The 19,726-nt window shown below is 48.6% G+C and overlaps 1 protein-coding gene across 1 annotated transcript in view; it reads left to right on the top strand.

Moving 5' to 3' along the window:
• The window catches only part of LOC148594887 (coiled-coil domain-containing protein 81-like), a 69,086-nt gene extending 53,502 nt beyond the window's left edge, over positions 1-15,584 (top strand). Inside the window, exon 7 of the mRNA XM_088523491.1 lies at positions 15,538-15,584. Within this exon, the coding sequence (XP_088379617.1) occupies positions 15,538-15,584 (47 nt within the window). The remainder of the gene's footprint in view (positions 1-15,537) is intronic.
• Positions 15,585-19,726: the final 4,142 nt, after the last annotated feature.

The raw sequence follows: 19,726 nt of genomic DNA, 5'->3' as shown, positions 1-19,726 counted from the left end.
TGCGCCTCTTCCGCCGCTGCATCAAGAGTGGGAAGAATGTTGTGTTTGTGTTGAAGAACATTGGCATGCTTATAATTGAAGGGGCAGATATGAAAATGCGATTTTACAAAGAGTTCCTGGAAAGACTTAACGGGACCGACCAGATGCTAGCGGCCCTTCTTGCGGTAAGTTCTCCAGTTCTCCAGTGCTCCCTGTCATCTTTTTGAATTCCCAAGGGAATGCAAGTCTACTGGCTTGCCATAAACTGTTGAAGGACATGGACAGTCCTGGCTGAGAGGAATGCCAGCTACCAGGACAGTTTTCTTGGGTGTTCAGAGGACTTGGCAATGAAGTTGAACCTGTGCAGGAGTGTCCTGGGTCCACCCAAGATTCATACAACCCAGGAGCCAATCTCCACATTCTCAGGAAAAAGGCCAAAACAAGAGGAGGCCTTGTATTTTTTTTGGTCCCACCAGACTTTGCTCCTTGCAAAAAGCCTTGCTTTAGTGCCCCTTTTTGTGAGGATGGCCTCAGAAACCAGGTTTCCCTAGAACATGTCTGGTGTGGTAAGCCAGCAAGCTCAGCTGTTTCCCCTTAAGCTGTTGAAAATTATTTCTCTGGGTCCCCCTGGAAGCTCAGCCTCATCTCCTCATCGGATACACTTGCCTGAGCAGTGGAGATGTCAGACCTCTCTGTCAACTTTGTGTTGCATTCCTTTCTCTTTGAAGTTGGAGGGCCTGAGTGTGCCTCTCCCAGGTGGCTACCAAATGGCAGTTGCTCACAAGATTGGATTCTCATGGTCCTCTTGCTCTGTAGCATTCCTAGTTCAGTGTCTAAATCAGTGATGGGTGTTTACCCCACTCTCTGGGCAGGAAGCAGAGGCACAGAACGAGTAAGGCCCAGAGGGAGAGGATGTTGGGAGAGACTGTGGGGTTAACCCCACATCTGACCGCTTCTTCATCAGCTGAGGAGGCATCAGGTCTAGACAGCAGGAAAAACACAGTGGCCCACTTAGTGAAATGCCTTCTCATGTGCTTGCCTCCCTTGATTGCTGCATTTGGAAAGACCTCAGCAAACTGACTCTCTGAATGCTGAGCCTTGCCAAAGTCCTGAGTATGTTCCTCGCCCTTCTCCTTTTTTTCTCTCCACTTCTTATGGTGCATAAGTGAGGGGCTGCTGATGGGAATAGAACAATTTAAAGTTTCAAAAGCAGTTTCTTCTCTAAGCAGTAGAAGAGTTTGTTTCCACTGTGAACACTTAGATAATTTTCTTAGTACCATGTCCCTGATGTTTGTCTCGTTTGCAGATGCCGCAGATGAGGAATTCGGTGCTCTCAGGCTCTGAAACTGCTCTTTCGCAGACCTGCTCTGGTCATGTCATTGTCTTTCCCGAGTGAGTATGTTTCCTTCTTAGCCCCTGGCTGGCCAAGCAAGCAGCTGCTCATGGCATGTTTTGTAACCTTGTGTTTGCAAGCCTTGTGAAGACTGCTGAGAAAGCCATTCATGAGCAACCCTTTAAAATGTGCATCAAAGTAGAGATTCCTGGCAGTTGCTATCTTAGGGCATTTTCATGTCTTCTGTTCTTCTGTGACATCTGCATGAATGAAATATTTTATGATGGTGTTTTCAAATATTCACTTAAGTCACCTTTTTCTTTTTCTTTTTTTTTTTCTTTTTTTTTTTTCTGGCGGAGGGGCAAAGAGGTATGTAGGCCGAAGTAAAGCCTGTACCTAGTCAAGTAAAAAGCTTTCTCCTGGCTTCCGTGGTGCTGAGTGTTTTGTTCCATTACGTGTCTGGGAGATACAGGTTCTTTTTTACACATGCACGGAGATGAGCTTGGGAAGGCTGGCAAGTGATCCGGAGGGTGAGACAGCAATTAGAAAGGATGCTGGAAAGGAGTAGGAAAGAGGACTAAAGTGTTCTGCCTGAACAGGAGCAGGAACAGGAGATGGGTGATGATACCAAAAGCACACAGGGGATTTGGGTTGAAATTGGCTTGGCAGTTTCACAGGAAGCACAGGGAAGAGTCAGAGAAGAAAGGTCATCCCCTCCAGGCGTTGGAGGTCTTCATGATGCCTCTCACCTTGCTGAGAGACTCCTCCAGCATCTGGCCTCTTCTGCCTATTGCGCTTTGAAAAAAGAGGGACTTCCCAGCACCTCCCAAATGCTCCTGTGTCCCCACTATTCACACCAGGTGCAAAGGAAGTGCAGTGCCCCCTCGTGTTTAGCGTGATGCCTTTTCTGCTTTCCAGGTACAAGCTGGAGAGTAGAGATCGAAATCCACCAGGCGCACCTGTAAAGGCCAGGCAGGAGGAGGAGAGAGGAGAGGCCAGCACTGTCCAAAATGGTAATGGAGCTGCTGCTTCTTGGTGGAGGCTTCTGCCTTCTCCTTCTGTGCTCCTGGATAGGCCATCAGAACCCATGTGACAGTGTGATGGCTCAGGCAGCATGAGGCGCTAGATGTGACGCTGCTCCCCCAGTAGGGCAAATCTCAAGTGAGTCCTGAGGGAACAAGAGCTCAGTGCAGCACAACACTCCCACCTGTATTAATATCTCCAAGTTCAACTTTCCTCCATTTCCACGTCCTGGTCTCCTAAACATGCCTCATAAGCACCCACAAAACAGCTCATTTCTTTTGATTGTGTCAACAGAGGAACTCTAGGCATGTGAGATCAGTAGGCACATCCAAGGATCTGCTCCCTTGCCTTAAAGGACCGCCCTCACAGAGACCCTGTTAGGCCACCCATACATCCCAGCAGGTCTCCTTTTTCACAATAGGACAGACAGTGAGAAAAGCACTAGCCCAAGAAATGATGTTGTAAAGTACAAATGAAAAGACAGAGAGAAGGCAGTGTCCAGAATGGCCAAAGTCCAGCCAGGAATAAAGGCTTCAGAGGAATCAGCCTGACACCTCACAATTTGACCTCAGGCTGAGAAGAACTGCATAGCCTTCCTTTTCAAGAGCCCCCTGCAATGCTGTCCTGAAGGGTTTTCTTGTCTTCTGCCTACAGGAAATGTTCCTGCCAATCGTCTCCTCTTCAGATCAAGTGATCCACCACCCACAATTACTCTTATGAATATGCCAAGAGAACAGGGCATGAAATGTGAGAGAAAAGGAACTTATGGCAGGTGAGACACTTGGAGGAACGGATGAGGGTGACCCTGTAGCCGTGTGCTTGTGTGGGTAAGATGCTTCCTAGGTGCAACAGGTTTCAGGCAGGTCTAAGAGTTTTGGATCCCATGAAACAGCTGGGACTTTCAGACAGTGTTCAATATGTTTACCAGGCCGGGGAATCTGTATCCCTTAGAGGCTCCATCTGTAATGAAACCTGCTCTTCTCCTTGCTGCATCAAGAGAGAGCCTGTACCTGGGCATACAGAGCATTCCTGTGGGCACATCTTGCAGCTCTGGGGATTTCAGTGGGGAGTGATGTCTGTTCATGTGAACACAGTCAGTTGAGCCCACATCATTCATGGCAACAGCCAAGAGAACTGCCTTCAGCTGCAGAATCCTGTGAGGACAGGACGGAGAGCCAAGACCCTCTGTGCTCACAGCACCTCTCCATAATGTCTATTTCAGCATATTTCCAGCCATCCCCGGCACATCCTCCCAGAAGCCAAGAAAGGACAGGAGGAAGGGCCGTCCTGCAGCCATGCCCCCAGTTGAGACAGTTAACAATCGAGTGGAGAAGTGGGTGGAAGAGGTATGTGCTACTGACTGAGAAAATCCATATGCCCTGTGGATTTGTGGGAAAGCAAACTCACTTCTATGGGCAGTGAGTGTGAAAGATGCCTTCCTGAGGTTTCATTTGGCCATTGGCTGACATTGTCCTGGCTTTGCTATAAAGGGTGAAGGTCATACTATATGCAATACATATGTTATACAAATTGCAATACATATGCTACTACTGCATTGCCAGGAAAGACATGAAAAAGCCCTCTTTGGTTCTCGTGGGAAGGTACCTGCTAGGTCTTTCAGGGATAGGGCATGCACAGTTTTGCTTTAGCTCAGCTCATCAGTCACATCCAAAGGACAATGTGCGCATGTGCTGACCTGTTAGGATTACCTTAGGGGCATTAGAGGGTTGTGAAGAAGGTTCAAGTGAAGGGACAGAAGAGGGGGTGAGAAGTGATCTTCATGCACTGAAAAAGAACCCATGACAGTCCTAAGGTTTCTTATTTCTTTTCTGTGTCCCCACAGGCCTGGCAATATCACTTCAGAGTAAGAGGGAAAGGGACTCATGCCTTTCCTCCAATCTGAAGCCCTGGGACAATTTCCCTTTCCTTTGCCTTTTGCTGAAGAGACAAGGAAGGAAATTGACAGAAATGAGAGAGAAGTACCCTTTTGAGAAACTCCTTGGAATAAACACCACTATTTCCTGAGACATGTTTTCCAGAAATATCCGTTAGTGGTTGAGCTGCTAAAAAACCGTTTTGTGGAGAGGGATTTGGGAGTCCTGGTGGACAACAAGGTAACTGTGAGGCAGCAATGATGCGCCCTCTTAGCCAAGAAGGCCAATGGGATCCTGGCCTGCATTCAGGAGTGTTGCCAGCAGGTTGAGGGAACTCATCCTTCCCCTCTTCTCAGCTCTGGCGAGGCCAAACTTGGAGTACTGTGTACAGTTGTGGAGACCCTGGTACAAAAGGAATGTGGAGCTTCTAGAGGGGGTCCAGCGTAGAACAGTGAACATGATTAAGGGACTTTGGCCTCTATCATATGAGGAAAGACTAAGTAATCTGCGCCTCTTTAGCCTGGAGAAGAGAAGACTGAGAGGGGATTGTGAAAATGTTGCAGTTTGAAAGCCGTAGTGGTAGTGGTGGTGGGGGGAAAAGGAGATATCAAATCAGTATCGGATTCACAAACAGTCTGTGGACCGTAGGTCCGATCGCCTTCCTAGGAGTGAATCGAGTTCCCAAATAGCATCATCACCTATAAGCTCGACTCTGGCAGTATCGGATTCACGAACAGTCTGCCAACTGTAGGTCTGATTGCCTCCCCCTAAACAAGTAGCCGAGTTCACAAACAGTATGATTTATTCAAATGCAACATTTACAAAACAGGTTTTGGATGTCAGTACAGGAAATTCTCTACTAGAGCGTGGGGTTTTAGCTAGCTCTGATGTACGAATGTGCAATCATCACTCACCCCAGAAGATGGGAGAGGGCTCTCAGTCTCGAGTCTCCTCAGGCGGTGTCCTGACGCAAGGGGAGGAAAGGAGGATCAGCGCATCGACTGATCCAGAATTTATGATGGATTCTTCCCTCTCACTTCTTAGTCTCCTCAGGCAGCATCCCAGCGTGAGGGGAGGGAATGGGGGATCAGCCTGTCAACTGACCCAGGAGTTAGGATGGTTTCTTCCCCCCCAGACTTTTCATACTTAGTTCACCTTTTATACTTTTCTTTACATTCAGGTGGAGCTTGAGTGACTAGACTCATACTTAATATTGTTATTGCTTGATGAAAAAGTTTCTCGCTTTCATTTAAAGGTACAGTCAACCGCAAATCTAGAGCGCATGATCAGTGAGGGGTGGTCGTACCTCGGAGGCGGGTAATTTTTGAGATGGAGGTGTGGTTTTCACATTATAATGACCAAAGTTCCAGCAAAGTTCATATGAAAGGAGTGATTTGCCACCTTTGCTGGCTCAGCACCGGACATGTTATCGTATATCTCCCATTAGACAGCCACTGTGTGTCTTATCAGCAGCCCAGCACAGGGTGTGCAACAGAGTTTGGCCGTGGTGTCTTCACTCCGCTCCATCCTCTGTTACTCCCCTTTGCAGTGGCGAGGAGGGCAGATCGTGTTGTCTAGGGAACCGTGGAGGAGCAGAGCCCGTGTGCACCAGCCATCCTGGAAGCGGCAACTGTGTATCACCCCAAGCAGGCCTCTGTAATGCCAAAACTTCGATTAGGCCCTAGTTTTCCTTTCAGTTCCTGCTTTTGAACAATTCTTCCACAGGAATGTACCATGAAGCGAATCCTTTCACATCACATTTCTGGGCACATGTAGAGGCAGAGTCCACATGGTTTTCCCAGGGCACGTTGTGCCTCACCAACTTTACTGCCTTCTCTGATTAAATAGCTGCATTTGTAGATGGAGAGGAGCAAACATTTTTTATCCATAATTTAGCAAAGGGTTTGACATCGTCTCCTACCATAGTTTTGCATGCAACTTAGGGATTTACCATCTAGAGGGTTATGCAACCTCATGCATAGAAAGCTGCTTGGATGGTAAGGCTCAGAGGGCAGTGATGAACGGATAACCCTCTTGGGGAGCCCAGAGAGAAATGGAGCAAGAGCGATGACTTCAGGAACCTGACCGTTTTATAATCTGTATTAGTGACACAGAGGAGACAGCACTTGCCATGTTGTGCCTGTGGTGGTCCAGGTCTCTCTGAGGGATCTCTGTGATGATGCCCTGGCTTTGTGTTTCAAGGAGAAACAAGTGAGGACAGAGAGACATGAGTAGATGTAGGGAGGTCCATGGGTGAGAGTAAGGTGACAAAGCAGTTTGGTTGTCTGCTGTTATCGGGGAAACAAGCATAGGCATGGGACACCACAGGACAGCTTGTGGTGGAGATTGCTATGGGCACTGCCAAAGCTGCAAGGACCCAACAGAACTTTCTTTGTCCTCTTGGCTATGGCTGCTGTCTCTATCACTGAGGTCTTAAAGAAGATGCTGCTTCCTTAAACTCATTAATGCTCCAAGAAGCTTTTGGGTTTTCTTCTGACTTCAGCTTCTTGAGGGCTTTGTTCAATCTCCTCTCAGGATGCGAGGTTCATGGACTCAGCACTAAATACACCCAAGGGCTCACTAAAGTGCAACAAAGCTCTAAGGACCCATGACTCTCCTATTTTTCTTCAGTTCTCCAATTCTTGATGGCTACTTGGAGAGTTTTCAGCAGTGTATAGACCAGAGGAACATACCAGTGAGCACCTGAAAAGAAGGATACCTGCTTTTTAAGCTCTCTTTATTTTTCTTATGGAATAAAGGATATCTCCAATTCATGTTGACCCACAGGGTCTTGTAATGAAATCTGGACATGTAGGAAAAGCAGTATGTTCAGTATGAGGATTAGTGGACAAACTTTCTCCTCACATCCCAACATTCCATTTCTCTAATCAGCCACTGGGGCTTGCATCTCTCCTGTTAAAATATAACTTTTTCTGTTCAAGTCTGTACCTGAATGTTACAGCTCCTCTACACCAATTCCCACCTGCTTTCCTTAGACAACTAGTTGCAGACACAGGAAGTTTGCTTCTTAACTACAAATATAAAAAGAAACTGTACATTTGATAAAGAAATAAAATACATTCCTCAACTGTATGTTACGTCCAGACTGCCTCCAGTGAGGAATAACCTTCCTCCACAAGGAATTCCCTTCCTAGAAATATTTGTGAGAGACAGGAAAGGAGAGCCAACTATGGAGTTGACTAAAGAAGCAAGGAGACTCTGGAGCACATTTCAAAATCCTTGAAGCTCCGAGCAGCAGCTAAAGGCTGAGAGAAATCTCAATGAAAGAAGAGAAAAGAAGGGAAAGGGAATGCATTGGAAAGTGCATATACTTAGAGAGTGTGATGCAGTGGGAATTTTAGAAATGATCAGTGTACTCAGGACATTGAAAATATGTGATTATAGAGATTACATCCACAGTTTAAAAGACATAGCAGTGGTAACACAAGTTGAAGGGTGAATCAATATGCTTCTCTCCTGAAATTCATTGGCTAGCTGAAAACTTCCACAATTTCAGCATGGGACACCAATGACATTAGGACTACTAAACCCTTTTAGCTGACAAAAGGGTGTTCGCTCAACATTTTTTCAACGTTGAAAACCACTCCTCAGCTTTTCAGGCAGAGCTCAAGTGTCTAACCACAAGCATCCTGTGACACTTGAAGAGCCTCTGTTGCATCTAAGGCACCTACTCGGGGCTGCCAAGTCTTGCAGAGGGCATGTGGGAGACTAGAGCCCTCTAGGTGCAGGTGGAGGTTGGGCAAAGGAGTCCTGGGCCCCTACAATGACACCAGACATCCATGATCTTGTGACTGCATCTTATACCAGTTCTGATAATAACTTTCTTTTTCAAAACAAGAAAAAAGATCATACAAATCACAATAGTTTTCTCGTCCTCAAAGCCAGTATAGTAAAATAAAACAAAACTGAGAGTGGGAAAGGAACGCAAAGTTTTGTAAAAGCTGAAAAGTGTATCAAAATATGTTGTTTAATTAGATCATGTTCTCAATTTCTTTCTTTTTCTATTTTTATTGACATTTTCTAAATATTCCTGTTATAATCAAGACTGCATCTTTACAAAGTTATTGTGTGTCTCCTGCAAAGTTCAGTGTCCCTGCAAACACTCCCTCCCCAGGGCTGTCCATCCACTGATAACTGCACAGAATGGCTTGCATCCTGAGGGCCAGATCTTCTGGGTCAGGATGAGCAAGCAAAGAAATATGTGCTGGGTGTCACCCTCACACATGTGATGTCTTCTTGCAAAGGCCTGCCTTCTTCAGGCAACATGAAGAAGACACACGTTTGCAAGACCTTGTCCTCACAGGGACTTGGCCCCCCTTCTATATCTGCAGGAGGTGCAACACAGCAGGGCACAAGCCCTCCAGGAGGTGGACAGTAGAGGTGGTTCAGGTCAGTCTCTTCCCTTCGGTAACATTACGGTGACTTGTGAAAGATAAATCTCACATAGAAATCGAGATTGGCTTCACCCCTCACCCAGCAGAAAGGCCCAGTAGAAAGGAGAGCTCCTGGAGAGGGGAGAGGCAGAGGCAGGTCAAGGTGGCCTGGCTGGGAGATGTTTGCTGAGGTCAGCTCCATTGCAGCGGTCTGATTGGGCAGCAGGCAGGCAGGCACTGTGAGGTCATGAAGTGGATCAGAAAAGCTTCCCCATGGAGAGGAGAGCTCAAGGGGAGGGGAGAGGTGGGCTACAGCGACATGTTGGGGATGTTGACTGTGAGGTGAGTTCCTTCCATCAGCCAGATGGGCCCTTAGCATCTGGGAGCATTGTGAGGTGATCAAGAGCATCAGGCTCTGAATGGATTACAGAGGACTACAGGCAGATGGATTGTCAGAGTTCACTGAAACATCTTTTGACAGAGACTGCCATCATCAGCTGGACAGCAACCAATTGCCCAAGTAAAAGATGCCAAATAAAAAGTTCCCAAAAAAGTCCAGATTTTAAAATGACACTCTGTGCCTGAACATCTGTGAAGCAAGTGGATTCTTTGAACCACCCCCTTCCGCTTATAGAGCCAGCAACTCCTGTCATTAACTCTGACGGGAGCTTCAGAGCAGGCACATGGTTTCCCTCTGCCAAGAACAGACATTTGGCTCCAGAGGTGGAGGTCTGGTCTTGGGCTTGGCAAACACCTGGAGCGTCTGTCTGCATTTTGTCACTCTTTGCCCATGCATGGCCCGTGTCCATGTGTGTGAGCGTGAACAAAACCCGGCAAAGGGAAGAGCCCTGTCATGTGACACATATTCCTGCAGGCTCTGGGCATGGAATGGGAAGGCTGCTCTGGGGTGGATGGTGCCAGCACAAAGGTGCCTCCTGAAAATCCCTGTGGCCACAGCCTCCAGCCTGCCCACTTGAGTGTGATCTCCTCCTGAGCAGACCCTCCTCTGACAGGGGGCTCATGCTGGCTGCTTCCCTGCTGCCGGGCTCTGACCCATGCTGTGCTGATGGAGAAGAGTAAAGTGCCTGTCATGTGCCCCCTCCCTGCCAGCTCTGCTTCCTGCATGTCTTGTGTTTTTCCCTTCCCGCCTTTTCCTAGCATCACATGACGGCAAGTTACTCCTTGGGGAGATGTGGCATTCTTCATTCCTAGGATAATGTGGAAGCTTTGGGAAGAGTTGAGGAAAGCTATGGGAAATGGAGGCAGTCCAGGAGGGATACTGCGAGTGATTTAGCAAACATGCAGTACTGTCTATGAGAGGAGCGGGTCCAGGGAGCCCGAGAGGCAGTGGTTGAACCAGAGAGTGCAGATAGCTTGTCTGCAGGTTTTGGGGAATCTGCACAAGGCAGCTCTGCAGTGGGATGAGGGGCAAAGCCAAGCGTTTGTGAGGAACTGTGAGGAACATGGGCAAACCCACAGATGTTCATTTCCAAGCAAATGAGTTCCATATTTGCAATAGGAGCTTCTCAGGTGCACTCCCTCCATGACTGGACAGGAAAATGGGCAGCAGCAGAGGCTGAAGGACTCCCTGGTTATTAATGAGAGGAACTTGCAGGTTTCTGTCATGAAAGAGCTATTGCAATGTCTTTCCCATCCTGGGAGGACCTGTGGGAGAACAGAGCCCCACAGGGCTGCCAACAGAGGCTCAGCACGGGGGACAAGGGCACCTGCAATGGATCCAGATGTCCATAACCCTGTGATTGCATTCCACTGCAAATACCTTTCCTTAAAAAAGACCACACACAAAATCTCCTCCAAAGACCACCACCAACAAAAGAAATAAACATAATTAAGGAGGGCTATAAAAGCAAAGAACGGTAAAGTGTGAAGAGGGTTGACTAACCACCTCCTTCTTGACATCCTCTTCAAAGTTTATTTCTTATTTCATTTTGATTGACATTTTTTCATATTCAGGTCCACACAATTAAAACAGATATACTTGTATGTCTTGTGCAGAGTTAAGTGGCCCAAAGCCCCTGCAACAGCAATTGCTCACTCTATGTTCAGAGCCATTCCCGCTAGGAGATGCTGAGCTCTCTTGCCTGCTCTCTCTTGCCCTGCTCAGTTCCCATCCACCCAAGACACCAGGATGCTGCAGTGATGAGGTCCAAAAGGCGTCTGCAGGCTGGCCATGGATGAACAGAGGTTCCTGCAGGTTTTGTGGCGGAGGAACTGTCAAGGGAAGGAGCTGCTGGGTGCCGCAGCAAGAAGAGCGTTGTGGTGGCTGCCAAGGAGCAGCTGGATGATTTGGTGGGCTCAGTGGTTAGCGCTCCCTCCCGCGGTGGCAGCAGCCACCTGCACTATGTGTCTGTGGGGCGAGTGTGGCGTGATGCTCGTTGCCCTCCCTGACAGCCGGGCTTTGTGTGCGCAGCCGTGGTCATGTGAGCGCAGTTGCAGTGCCCAGCGAGAACAAGACCCAATGGGGTTAATACCTGTGGCACAATCTGCATGGGGCAGCCCCTGAGTCCCCCATGCATCCCTTGCCCACTGCAGGGCCAGCCCTGGCACGGCCCGTGGTGAGGAGGGTCAGACCCCTCTGTGACACGGGCTGTGCTCACAGGGGACATCCCGTGTCACAGGCACAGCAGTCAGAGCGCACGCTGCGACCTTTCCTCACACGTCGCGACGAGCCTGGGAGAGCCCACGCGCTGGGACTGCTCTCGGCTCTGCTCTGCTGCGAGGAGCCCACGACCCTGAGCGGGAACCAGCGAGGGGCGGCCAGAGTAGCGCAGTGCTGAGGTGACGTGTACAGGAGGAGCAGGAGAGGAGCTGTTTCCTCATCACCTCCTGTTTGCTCTTCATCCAGAGCAAATGAGCAAAGAAACTAGGATGGAGCTCTGGGACACTGGCCTTGGCAGGTCTCATGGACAGCGATTGCCAGTGCTGCCAGCACAGGGTAAGGCCTCTGGGAGCTCTATCTCAGGAAGTCTCACAGAGATCATGAACTGTGAACATGGCTGTGGAAAGCCTGGGGCTGGAGGAGCGTGAATGGGGCTGGGACTGCTGCCAGAGCCCAGGCTCATGGTCCCCTCTGCCTCACTTGGCAGTGTGGCTGCCAGGACTCCTGGCTCCCAACCCTGACGCTATCCCCACTGTCTCGGGACACCCTTCTCAGGAGTCCCTGTGAGAAGGAGAAGGCCTACCTGAGCTGCCAGGCCTCCCCATTAATGCCATCTCGATCTCAGCTGCTGAGACCCTCTCAGGGTTGGGTTCAGTTTGCTCATTGAGTACAACTGCAGGCGTCACCTCCTTGGTTAACCATGTGCTGCACATTTGTGAGCTGGGCCACACAGGGCCTGATGTGTCTTCCACTTCTTTTTCCAGAGACCCTTGCTATCTGGGAAGGAGTCTCCGACTACATTCGAGATCAGCTGATGCTGAACAAGGTGGGTCTGCCATTCTGCATCTCCCCCAGAAGCCCTTCTTCTGCACTGGAGGTATTTGAGGGATGAGTTCTCTATGTTTCCGTGCATTTTTTGAGAGCATGGAGAAGAGGTGGAATGAAAACACCTCAAGTGCTCTTCTAAAGACATTCTCCAAGGGTTCTCCAAAGCTTTCCCCAGTCCTCCGTTCATCCCATTTGCACAGCAGGATTGAGCAGGACACCAAGCTCCATCCTCATGCAGCTGACCAGTTAGAAGCCTCTTCACCTGGCACTCGAGTAATGCTTTTCTTCCTTCCTGTTTGCAGGGAGTCAGAGTTATTCGGCTTGGCACCTTTGGTGTGGTGACGGAGCAAGTTGCTGTTAGGAAATACGGCTTTGTGACTGTTCACAGACCCGTGTTCCATCTTTCAAAGAGTATTGCGGAGGTTCACGGCCTCACCTATGATAAGGCCTATGCTCCTGGTAAGAGGACATGCTGAAACTTGGGCTTCCCTTTTTTGGGGACATCTTTGAGCAGGGCATAAATTCTATTCAGCAGTGACTGTTAGAGCTCCAGACTTCCATCACCACGTTCTCCAAACAGCTTCCATTTGTAGCTCTCAGGACCTGAGCATGGCGATTACCATTCTACTCCCTCTCTCCCTGACCTCATTTTAGCTGCCACTCTGTAAAGGCAAATAGCGGCATTCATGCTGCTTTTTCCCTTCCCCTTGCACCTTGTAGTAGGTCACAGTCAGGTTTACAGAGCCCTCAAATAGAGAAGGGGACACTAGTGTGTATTTTCTTTTTCCTTCTTTCTTTCATCCATGTGACATAGCCCCGTGAAATCGTTCTCAATGTGGAAAGGACTGAGCTTGGCCCAAGTCCTGTGACCTGGCACCCATTAAGGCAACTAGCCCCCTTCCTCCTCTCCTTGTCCTCACATTCGAGCCTCACATTCGTAGGAGATGATTGTGGCCATTTCTTTCCAATGTTGTAGGGAAGAAGGCATTGCTGCCCACTTGGCACATCTGCTTGCAGGATGCTTTGAGCATCTTCCCGCATGATTTTTCCCAGAAAGTGCAAGAAGTTCTCAAGCAGCTGCTTGCTTGAACACCACAAAGCTGTTGATGCTGTGTTTTAGTGTGCCCTGCTAGTGACTTTGTTCCTCTTGGTCTGCTTTCTAGGTCATAAGCTTTGTGAGCCCCTGAAATGTGCTCACATAGCCGCAGACACCCTTCTTCCCCGTGAAAGGGTGGAGGCTGGCATAGAGGAGACCCTGCGCCTCTTCCGCCGCTGCATCAAGAGTGGGAAGAATGTTGTGTTTGTGTTGAAGAACATTGGCATGCTTATAATTGAAGGGGCAGATATGAAAATGCGATTTTACAAAGAGTTCCTGGAAAGACTTAACGGGACCGACCAGATGCTAGCGGCCCTTCTTGCGGTAAGTTCTCCAGTTCTCCAGTGCTCCCTGTCATCTTTTTGAATTCCCAAGGGAATGCAAGTCTACTGGCTTGCCATAAACTGTTGAAGGACATGGACAGTCCTGGCTGAGAGGAATGCCAGCTGCCCAGACAGTTTGTCTTGGGTGTTCAGAGGACTTGGCAATGAAGTTGAACCTGTGCAGGAGTGTCCTGGGTCCACCCAAGATTCATACAACCCAGGAGCCAATCTCCACATTCTCAGGAAAAAGGCCAAAACAAGAGGAGGCCTTGTATTTTTTTTGGTCCCACCAGACTTTGCTCCTTGCAAAAAGCCTTGCTTTAGTGCCCCTTTTTGTGAGGATGGCCTCAGAAACCAGGTTTCCCTAGAACATGTCTGGTGTGGTAAGCCAGCAAGCTCAGCTGTTTCCCCTTAAGCTGTTGAAAATTATTTCTCTGGGTCCCCCTGGAAGCTCAGCCTCATCTCCTCATCGGATACACTTGCCTGAGCAGTGGAGATGTCAGACCTCTCTGTCAACTTTGTGTTGCATTCCTTTCTCTTTGAAGTTGGAGGGCCTGAGTGTGCCTCTCCCAGGTGGCTACCAAATGGCAGTTGCTCACAAGATTGGATTCTCATGGTCCTCTTGCTCTGTAGCATTCCTAGTTCAGTGTCTAAATCAGTGATGGGTGTTTACCCCACTCTCTGGGCAGGAAGCAGAGGCACAGAACGAGTAAGGCCCAGAGGGAGAGGATGTTGGGAGAGACTGTGGGGTTAACCCCACATCTGACCGCTTCTTCATCAGCTGAGGAGGCATCAGGTCTAGACAGCAGGAAAAACACAGTGGTCCACTTAGTGAAATGCCTTCTCATGTGCTTGCCTCTCTTGATTGCTGCATTTGGAAAGACCTAAGCAAACTGACTCTCTGAATGCTGAGCCTTGCCAAAGTCCTGAGTATGTTCCTCGCCCTTCTCCTTTTTTTTCTCTCCACTTCTTATGGTGCATAAGTGAGGGGCTGCTGATGGGAATAGAACAATTTAAAGTTTCAAAAGCAGTTTCTTCTCTAAGCAGTAGAAGAGTTTGTTTCCACTGTGAACACTTAGATAATTTTCTTAGTACCATGTCCCTGATGTTTGTCTCGTTTGCAGATGCCGCAGATGAGGAATTCGGTGCTCTCAGGCTCTGAAACTGCTCTTTCGCAGACCTGCTCTGGTCATGTCATTGTCTTTCCCGAGTGAGTATGTTTCCTTCTCAGCCCCTGGCTGGCCAAGCAAGCGGCTGCTCATGGCATGTTTTGTAACCTTGTGTTTGCAAGCCTTGTGAAGACTGCTGAGAAAGCCATTCATGAGCAACCCTTTAAAATGTGCATCAAAGTAGAGGTTCCTGGCAGTTGCTATCTTAGGGCATTTTCATGTCTTCTGTTCTTCTGTGACATCTGCATGAATGAAATATTTTATGATGGTGTTTTCAAATATTCACTTAAGTCACCTTTTTCTTTTTTTTTTTTTTCTTTTTTTTTTTTTCTGGCGGAGGGGCAAAGAGGTATGTAGGCCGAAGTAAAGCCTGTACCTAGTCAAGTAAAAAGCTTTCTCCTGGCTTCCGTGGTGCTAAGTGTTTTGTTCCATTACGTGTCTGGGAGATACAGGTTCTTTTTTACACATGCACGGAGATGACCTTGGGAAGGCTGGCAAGTGATCCGGAGGGTGAGACAGCAATTAGAAAGGATGCTGGAAAGGAGTAGGAAAGAGGACTAAAGTGTTCTGCCTGAACAGGAGCAGGAACAGGAGATGGGTGATGATCCCAAAAGCACACAGGGGATTTGGGTTGAAATTGGCTTGGCAGTTTCACAGGAAGCACAGGGAAGAGTCAGAGAAGAAAGGTCATCCCCTCCAGGCGTTGGAGGTCTTCATGATGCCTCTCACCTTGCTGAGACACTCCTCCAGCATCTGGCCTCTTCTGCCTATTGCGCTTTGAAAAAAGAGGGACTTCCCAGCACCTCCCAAATGCTCCTGTGTCCCCACTATTCACACCAGGTGCAAAGGAAGTGCAGTGCCCCCTCGCGTTTAGCGTGATGCCTTTTCTGCTTTCCAGGTACAAGCTGGAGAGTAGAGATCGAAATCCACCAGGCGCACCTGTAAAGGCCAGGCAGGAGGAGGAGAGAGGAGAGGCCAGCACTGTCCAAAATGGTAATGGAGCTGCTGCTTCTTGGTGGAGGCTTCTGCCTTCTCCTTCTGTGCTCCTGGGTAGGCCATCAGAACCCATGTGACAGTGTGATGGCTCAGGCAGCATGAGGCGCTAGATGTGACGCTGCTCCCCCAGTAGGGCAAATCTCAAGTGAGTCCTGAGGGAACAAGAGCTCAGTGCAGCACAACACTCCCACCTGTATTAATATCTCCAAGTTCAACTTTCCTCCATTTCCACGTCCTGGTCTCCTAAACATGCCTCATAAGCACCCACAAAACAGCTCATTTCTTTTGATTGTGTCAACAGAGGAACTCTAGGCATGTGAGATCAGTAGGCACATCCAAGGATCTGCTCCCTTGCCTTAAAGGACCGCCCTCACAGAGACCCTGTTAGGCCACCCATACATCCCAGCAGGTCTCCTTTTTCACAATAGGACAGACAGTGAGAAAAGCACTAGCCCAAGAAATGATGTTGTAAAGTACAAATGAAAAGACAGAGAGAAGGCAGTGTCCAGAATGGCCAAAGTCCAGCCAGGAATAAAGGCTTCAGAGGAATCAGCCTGACACCTCACAATTTGACCTCAGGCTGAGAAGAACTGCATAGCCTTCCTTTTCAAGAGTACTCTGCAATGCTGTCCTGAAGGGTTTTCTTGTCTTCTGCCTACAGGAAATGTTCCTGCCAATCGTCTCCTCTTCAGATCAAGTGATCCACCACCCACAATTACTCTTATGAATATGCCAAGAGAACAGGGCATGAAATGTGAGAGAAAAGGAACTTATGGCAGGTGAGACACTTGGAGGAACGGATGAGGGTGACCCTGTAGCCGTGTGCTTGTGTGGGTAAGATGCTTCCTAGGTGCAACAGGTTCCAGGCAGGTCTAAGAGTTTTGGATCCCATGAAACAGCTGGGACTTTCAGACAGTGTTCAATATGTTTACCAGGCCAGGGGATCTGTATCCCTTAGAGGCTCCATCTGTAATGAAACCTGCTCTTCTCCTTGCTGCATCAAGAGAGAGCCTGTACCTGGGCATACAGAGCATTCCTGTGGGCACATCTTGCAGCTCTGGGGATTTCAGTGGGGAGTGATGTCTGTTCATGTGAACACAGTCAGTTGAGCCCACATCATTCATGGCAACAGCCAAGAGAGCTGCCTTCAGCTGCAGAATCCTGTGAGGACAGGACGGAGAGCCAAGACCCTCTGTGCTCACAGCACCTCTCCATAATGTCTATTTCAGCATATTTCCAGCCATCCCCGGCACATCCTCCCAGAAGCCAAGAAAGGACAGGAGGAAGGGCCGTCCTGCAGCCATGCCCCCAGTTGAGACAGTTAACAATCGAGTGGAGAAGTGGGTGGAAGAGGTATGTGCTACTGACTGAGAAAATCCATATGCCCTGTGGATTTGTGGGAAAGCAAACTCACTTCTATGGGCAGTGAGTGTGAAAGATGCCTTCCTGAGGTTTCATTTGGCCATTGGCTGACATTGTCCTGGCTTTGCTATAAAGGGTGAAGGTCATACTATATGCAATACATATGTTATACAAATTGCAATACATATGCTACTACTGCATTGCCAGGAAAGACATGAAAAAGCCCTCTTTGGTTCTCGTGGGAAGGTACCTGCTAGGTCTTTCAGGGATAGGGCATGCACAGTTTTGCTTTAGCTCAGCTCATCAGTCACATCCAAAGGACAATGTGCGCATGTGCTGACCTGTTAGGATTACCTTAGGGGCATTAGAGGGTTGTGAAGAAGGTTCAAGTGAAGGGACAGAAGAGGGGGTGAGAAGTGATCTTCATGCACTGAAAAAGAACCCATGACAGTCCTAAGGTTTCTTATTTCTTTTCTGTGTCCCCACAGGCCTGGCAATATCACTTCAGAGTAAGAGGGAAAGGGACTCATGCCTTTCCTGCAATCTGAAGCCTTGGAACGATTTCCCTTTCCTTTGCCTTTTGCTGAAGAGACAAGGAAGGAAATTGACAGAAATGAGAGAGAAGCACCCTTTTGAGAAACTCCTTGGAATAAACACCACTATTTCCTGAGACATGTTTTCCAGAAATATCCGTTAGTGGTTGAGCTGCTAAAAAACCGTTTTGTGGAGAGGGATTTGGGAGTCCTGGTGGACAACAAGGTAACTGTGAGGCAGCAATGATGCGCCCTCTTAGCCAAGAAGGCCAATGGGATCCTGGCCTGCATTCAGGAGTGTTGCCAGCAGGTTGAGGGAACTCATCCTGCCCCTCTTCTCAGCTCTGGCGAGGCCAAACTTGGAGTACTGTGTACAGTTGTGGAGACCCTGGTACAAAAGGAATGTGGAGCTTCTAGAGGGGGTCCAGTGTAGAACAGTGAACATGATTAAGGGACTTTGGCCTCTATCATATGAGGAAAGACTAAGTAATCTGCGCCTCTTTAGCCTGGAGAAGAGAAGACTGAGAGGGGATTGTGAAAATGTTGCAGTTTGAAAGCCGTAGTGGTAGTGGTGGTGGGGGGAAAAGGAGATATCAAATCAGTATCGGATTCACAAACAGTCTGTGGACCGTAGGTCCGATCGCCTTCCTAGGAGTGAATCGAGTTCCCAAATAGCATCATCACCTATAAGCTCGACTCTGGCAGTATCGGATTCACGAACAGTCTGCCAACTGTAGGTCTGATTGCCTCCCCCTAAACAAGTAGCCGAGTTCACAAACAGTATGATTTATTCAAATGCAACATTTACAAAACAGGTTTTGGATGTCAGTACAGGAAATTCTCTACTAGAGCGTGGGGTTTTAGCTAGCTCTGATGTACGAATGTGCAATCATCACTCACCCCAGAAGATGGGAGAGGGCTCTCAGTCTCGAGTCTCCTCAGGCGGTGTCCTGACGCAAGGGGAGGAAAGGAGGATCAGCGCATCGACTGATCCAGAATTTATGATGGATTCTTCCCTCTCACTTCTTAGTCTCCTCAGGCAGCATCCCAGCGTGAGGGGAGGGAATGGGGGATCAGCCTGTCAACTGACCCAGGAGTTAGGATGGTTTCTTCCCCCCCAGACTTTTCATACTTAGTTCACCTTTTATACTTTTCTTTACATTCAGGTGGAGCTTGAGTGACTAGACTCATACTTAATATTGTTATTGCTTGATGAAAAAGTTTCTCGCTTTCATTTAAAGGTACAGTCAACCGCAAATCTAGAGCGCATGATCAGTGAGGGGTGGTCGTACCTCGGAGGCGGGTAATTTTTGAGATGGAGGTGTGGTTTTCACATTATAATGACCAAAGTTCCAGCAAAGTTCATATGAAAGGAGTGATTTGCCACCTTTGCTGGCTCAGCACCGGACATGTTATCGTATATCTCCCATTAGACAGCCACTGTGTGTCTTATCAGCAGCCCAGCACAGGGTGTGCAACAGAGTTTGGCCGTGGTGTCTTCACTCCGCTCCATCCTCTGTTACTCCCCTTTGCAGTGGCGAGGAGGGCAGATCGTGTTGTCTAGGGAACCGTGGAGGAGCAGAGCCCGTGTGCACCAGCCATCCTGGAAGCGGCAACTGTGTATCACCCCAAGCAGGCCTCTGTAATGCCAAAACTTCGATTAGGCCCTAGTTTTCCTTTCAGTTCCTGCTTTTGAACAATTCTTCCACAGGAATGTACCATGAAGCGAATCCTTTCACATCACATTTCTGGGCACATGTAGAGGCAGAGTCCACATGGTTTTCCCAGGGCACGTTGTGCCTCACCAACTTTACTGCCTTCTCTGATTAAATAGCTGCATTTGTAGATGGAGAGGAGCAAACATTTTTTATCCATAATTTAGCAAAGGGTTTGACATCGTCTCCTACCATAGTTTTGCATGCAACTTGGGGATTTACCATCTAGAGGGTTACACAACCTCATGCATAGAAAGCTGCTTGGATGGTAAGGCTCAGAGGGCAGTGATGAACGGATAACCCTCTTGGGGAGCCCAGAGAGAAATGGAGCAAGAGCGATGACTTCAGGAACCTGACCGTTTTATAATCTGTATTAGTGACACAGAGGAGACAGCACTTGCCATGTTGTGCCTGTGGTGGTCCAGGTCTCTCTGAGGGATCTCTGTGATGATGCCCTGGCTTTGTGTTTCAAGGAGAAACA

The sequence above is a fragment of the Tinamus guttatus genome, unplaced genomic scaffold (assembly GCF_059628265.1).
Source record: "Tinamus guttatus ecotype Peru unplaced genomic scaffold, ASM5962826v1 Tinamus_guttatus_pri_ptg000190l, whole genome shotgun sequence".
Lineage (NCBI taxonomy): Eukaryota > Metazoa > Chordata > Aves > Tinamiformes > Tinamidae > Tinamus > Tinamus guttatus.
Note: the sequence above shows the minus strand (reverse complement) of the source record. Positions and strands in the feature narration are given on the sequence as shown.